At 31.1% G+C, this 5,895-nt stretch overlaps 1 protein-coding gene across 1 annotated transcript; it reads left to right on the forward strand.

Moving 5' to 3' along the window:
• Nucleotides 1-395: 395 nt before the first annotated feature.
• Nucleotides 396-978, forward strand: LOC137834457 (uncharacterized). The gene has a single exon (XM_068642505.2). It carries the CDS (start codon nt 539-541, stop codon nt 743-745), a length of 207 nt encoding a protein of 68 aa, XP_068498606.1. The 5' UTR covers nt 396-538; the 3' UTR covers nt 746-978.
• Nucleotides 979-5,895: the final 4,917 nt, after the last annotated feature.

Below are 5,895 nucleotides of genomic sequence, written 5' to 3' on the forward strand. Positions count from 1 at the left end.
CTATTTTGTTCAACCAAACAAACTACTTTTTCTCATGAACTTCTTTTACCTCTACTTGTTTTGAAACACAATAGTGTAGTCATATTCATCATGTATAAGCATTTGGTGATGGAAACAACTCCATTGATAGTATATCTCACAACAAACAATTATCTACACCTTCTTTACTCTCATTTACTCATTCACAACCGTAACTTCACGTGCCAAATGTTTAGCCATCATTACTCACCATATTTCAACCAAAAAGCCATCCATTCCAATCAATACGTGAAAAAGTAACTCACGTGTCGTGCATCCATCAACTTTCTTCAACACGTGTCGTTCATCCAATGCAACCAAATTCAGTTCCCTCGCCCCAATCAGTTGATTTCATTTCCCTTACTATAAATAACCGTTTTGAATTGACATATTATGGGTAGGCACACGCAGCCATTAAAGTCTCTCTTCGTTCAAGTATATACAATTTTTCAAAACAAGACCAAAGACCAGAGAGAAAGAGTGAAACAGAACAACGTAAGACTTGGTGGATCCAACAGAGATGGTGTGTTTCTGTTTTCTGGTGGATCAGAGGAGGAAGGTACGACGGAGCAAGCCGGCGGCAGGGACGTGCTCGCGGTGCGGCGGCGGAGCCAGCGTGGCGGATATGATGACACAAACCAGATTTTGCTACATTCCGTTTTACTGCAAATCTTGGAAAGCTATTATTTGTACATTTTGTGGAGCCACTCTGAAGTCTTACAGATGAGCACCACCTTAATATTCTCATTTCTTAACGTGTCACAATATATGTAATACATATATAATATAATCTATGTTTTTGTTAATTACTTTCTTCTTTCTTTTTGTTTTGTTTTTGAGATACTTATCCTTCTGTTCTACAATCTTTTCGTCTCTCCTCTGAAAGCCGACAAGTTATACTTGTTTACTGTAGAAAGTGCAATTTTTACATAAAATGTTTAAATATACTACTATTTTTTTTTTATCTTTACAGTGTTTACTATTTCTGATGGTAGAGAAAATCAATGAAGTGCTGATACTTTTCATCATAAAACACTTATTTTCAGTGTTTATTATGTAATTTATATTTTATCAAGTGTTGCTTTGAGTGGTAGAAGATGGCCTTATCTGAAACTTCTTTATGTAAAAGAAAAATCATTAATTTAAAAAAAATGTTATTTTAACAATTTCTCTTCAACCAGTTTAAACGTGCCATAATACCATTTTAACATTATTCTATCTTTTTATGTGAGATTCATATTTACAAAAAAAAAAATAAAAATTTCTTTCTAGTTATAATCTGATTCTTGTTTGATGAATATTTTCATTGGAAAATGTTAAGGAAATATTATTTTTCCTTGAAAGGAGAATAATAAAAAAAATGTAAAAAGAATAAAAATAAAGAAAAGATATTGGATTGTCTTTCTTTCTGTTTCTGCTTAATGGTCCCATGTTGTGGGATTGAGTGTTTTCCCGGAAAATCGGAAAAGACAAGTTCAGATTTTAGAGTTACACAAGTTTTTGTTATTGTGATTCTAAATATATACTCCGATATTTGAATGTATGAACGAAGAACCTAGATTTGTTATTTATGAAGTGAAAGTATGATTTAGTTATTTTAAGTTTAATTAAATGTTATTATGACATTGTTTATGTTTTAATAGTTATGATTGTTGTGTAAGAAATTATGTAAATTAATTTCTATAAAGTGACTCACATGACTTAGAGTTTGGGCTTTGGCCCAAATATGATTTAATAATAATAATAATAGAATTAAAGGCCCATTGGTTAATGTGAGAAATATATATTTGATGATATACCTAATGAAAACCTACATCTGATGGAGACTGGGTACTAAAGGTTATAGGGTTCTGTCTATGCAAATAATAGTTGTCTCACTGTTAACCATCACGAAAGTGTGAGACAAGAACGGAATTGCAAGAGATAGATTGGGATAAAGGAGATAAAGTAAATGCTCAATTAGGATCACTCATGGATCAATGTAAGTGCCTATTCCTTGATTGTATGATTGTGTGAGAATCATGATATGATAAGATCTATATGTGAACACATTATTGTATGTGTTCAATTTACGTTTATTCATGTTTTAACTTACATGTGGTATCAGAGCCTTGTTGCTCATTTTTGTTATTCTCCATTAATGTTTTTCCAAAATTTGAATAACCCTAATTTTAAAAATTATTCCCAATTTAAGAACCCTAATTTAAAATTAGGGTTTATAAATTAAGATTTTCATTCCTCTATGATAGTTCCCTAATTGTCCTAAATCATCAAAATTAAAGAACCCTAATTTTAATTAATCCCAATTGAAAAACCCTAATTTTAAAATTAGGGGTTTATGGAGTGTGCCTCTTTATGTCCTTTTTTTTTTAATTCAATTGAAGAAAGATGAAACTGCAATCATCTTTTTCCGGGGCACATTTAGTTATGGTTGACACCCCTTTGATGATAAAGTGAAAAATGGTGGCTATGTTTTTTTTCTAGGGTTTCATGATAAAGTGAACGGGGAATTGTATTATAATATAAAATAATGATATTTGTATTATAATATAAAATAATGATAATTGTATTATAATATAAAATAATGAAACAATATATAAATAAATAAAATAGTGAGAGTAATTCTCTGCACCTAATGTCATGTTTCATTATTTTTATTTTTATTTATTTTATTTTGATTAATGTTTAATTAAAGTTTTAATTCTAATTTTATTATGTTATTATTATTAATTAATTCAATTTGAATTAAATTAAAGTTTAATTAAAGTTTTAATGAAATTTTATTATGTTTTAATGTAATTTTATTTGCATTAAATTAAAGTTTTAGTGAAATTTTATTATGTTCATTAAATTAAAGTTTAATTAATTGATTGAAAGTGAGGAATGGAAAATTATTTTTCCGCTTTATGTATTTAATTTTAAATTGAAATTTTGGAATTACTTGTATGATGGATTTGTAATCACCAAAGTGATCAAATCTTTAAGTTTTATTTAATTTCAAATTATGGATGAAATTTTATTTCATATAATGATATTATTTATGGAATTATTTGTATGATAGATTTGTAATCACCAAAGTGATTAAATCTTTAAGTTTTATTTAATTCCAAATTATGGATGAAATTTTATTTCATATAATGATATTATTTATGGAATTATTTGTATGATAGATTTGTAATCACCAAAGTGATCAAATCTTTAAGTTTTATTTAATTCCAAATTATGGATGAATTTTATTTCAATCAATGATATAATTTCTGGAATTATTTGTATGATAGATTTGTTAATCACCAAAGTGATCAAATCTTTAAGTTTTATTTAATTCTAGATTACTGATAAATTTTATTCCAATTACCTATAGAATGGATGCTAAATTATGAAGTATATGGGTAAATGGAAATTCATTATTATAGGGCATTTTGGATCACCCAAAGGTTGATTAGTTGTCCTTATAATTGATGGATATGATTGTTGGTAGTGAGTATGTGTTATTAGTTTTGCTTGTATATCCAAAGATAACAAGTGTTTCTAGTTAATGCATATATCTTGCCAAATAAAGTTAATACTATTAGCATCATTATGTTTTGTGTATTAAGGAATCTCCCAAAGGAGAACATTAGTATACATAGAATGTTTTCTGAATCTGTATAGTATGTTTAGTTTATGACTCAAAGTATTAATGTTAAGCATGTGTGATCAAGTATTGTTCTTGTATCTTTATGCGAATGAGCATAGCAAGTAATATTAAGTCTGATCTTCCCAAAACTGATGGTGCAAAAGAATTTATGAAATTTGTGGAAGAGCGCTCCCAAACTACTGATAAGTCTCTTGTTGGGACATTAATGAGTATATTAACCACCATGGAATTTGATGGTTCTCGTACTATGCACTAACATGTCATTAAAATGACTTATATTGCGGCAAGACTTAAGTCTATTGGATCTGGTACTCTTTATGATGGATTATATAGATTGAATCTCGATAAACTATATGCTGAAACTCTTATGACCTCGCATCATAATGTTGGCACTAAATGAAGTTTGGTGAATGAATGTTCTGCTTTCTAGTGGCACAAACGTTTGGGACATATTTCTAAAGAAAGGATGAAGAGATTGGTAAAGTATGAAATACTTCCAAGTTTGGATTTTACTGATCTGAATGTATGTGTGGATTGTATTAAAGGCAAACAAACAAAACACACAAAGAAGGGAGCCATAAGAAGTACTCAGCTTCTTGAAATTATACACAATGATATATGTGGAACTTTTGATGCAAGTTCTTTCAATAAAGAAAGGTATTTTATCACCTTCATTGATGTTTTTTCACGTTATGGTTATGTCTATTTACTGCATGAAAAATCGCAAGCGGTGAATGCCTTGGAAGTTTATATAAATGAAGTGGAAAGGCAATTAGACAGAAAGGTGAAAATTGTCAGGTCAGATAGAGGTGGTGAATATTATGGAAAATATGATGAAAGTGGACAACACCCTGGTCCGTTTGCTAAGTTCCTTGAGAGACGTCGTATTTGTGCTCAATACACAATGCCAGGTACACCACAACAAAATGGTGTTTTAGAAAGGCGTAATCGAACCTTAATGGATATGGTTAGGAGCATGTTAAGTAAGTCAACTGTACCTGTTTCATTGTGGATGTATGCTTTAAAAAACTGCCATGTATCTGTTGAACAGGGTTCCTAGTAAGGCAGTTTCAAAAGACACCTTTTGAATTGTGGACAGGAAGGAAACCCAGTTTGAGACACCTGCATGTTTGGGGATGTCAGGCAGAAGTTAGAATATACAATCCGCAAGAGAAGAAATTGGATGCAAGAACAATCAGTGGATATTTCATTGGTTATCCAGCAAAGTCAAAAGGGTATATGTTTTACTGTCCTACCCATAACACAAGAATTGTTGAATCTGGAAATGCACGGTTCATTGAAAATGGTGAAACCAATGGGAGTAATACTTCACAAAATGTGGAGATTAAGGAAGTTAGAGTACAAGTTCCTTTAACTGGTACCTTTACTTCAAGTATTGTTGTTCCTAATGTAGTTGAGTCACGCAACGATGAAGAAGAACAACAAATTAATGATCATGAAGAAAACAATGAACCTGTAGTAGAACAACCACAAGAAATAGTATTAAGAAGATCTCAAAGAGAAAGAAAGTTTGCTGTTTCGAATGATTATGTGGTTTATCTACAAGAGTCAGAAAATGACTTAAGTATTGATAATGATCCAGTTTCATTTTCAGACGCCGTCAATGATGATAATTTTGATAAGTGGTTAGATGCCATGAAAGATGAGCTTAAATCAATGGCACAGAATGATGTATGGGACCTTATAGAATTGCCAGAAGGATGCAAGAGAGTCGGGTGTAAATGGGTCTTTAAGACTAAACGTGACTCTCATGGCAATATCGAACGTTACAAGGCCCGACTTGTTGCCAAAGGTTTTACTCAAAAGGATGGCATTGATTATAAGGAGACATTTTCACCTGTTTCTAAGAAAGATTCCTTTAGAATTATCATGACATTAGTAGCTCATTATGATCTTGAGTTGCATCAGATGGATGTCAAAACTGCTTTTCTGAATGGGGATTTAGAAGAGGATGTTTATATGGACCAACCAGTGGGGTTCATTGAAGAAGGAAAGGAACACATGGTGTGTAAACTTAAGAAATCAATATACGGGCTTAAACAAGCTTCTAGGCAATGGTATCTTAAGTTCAATGATACTATTGTGTCCTTTGGGTTTAAGGAAAACGTCGTTGATCGGTGTATATACCTGAAGGTCAGTGGGAGCAAGTTTATATTCCTGATTCTGTATGTTGATGATATCTTGCTTGCAACTAATGATCTTGGTCTATTAAGTGAGAC

Source organism: Phaseolus vulgaris, chromosome 5 (genome assembly GCF_051622355.1).
Source record: "Phaseolus vulgaris cultivar YP4 chromosome 5, ASM5162235v1, whole genome shotgun sequence".
Classification (NCBI taxonomy): Eukaryota; Viridiplantae; Streptophyta; class Magnoliopsida; order Fabales; family Fabaceae; genus Phaseolus; species Phaseolus vulgaris.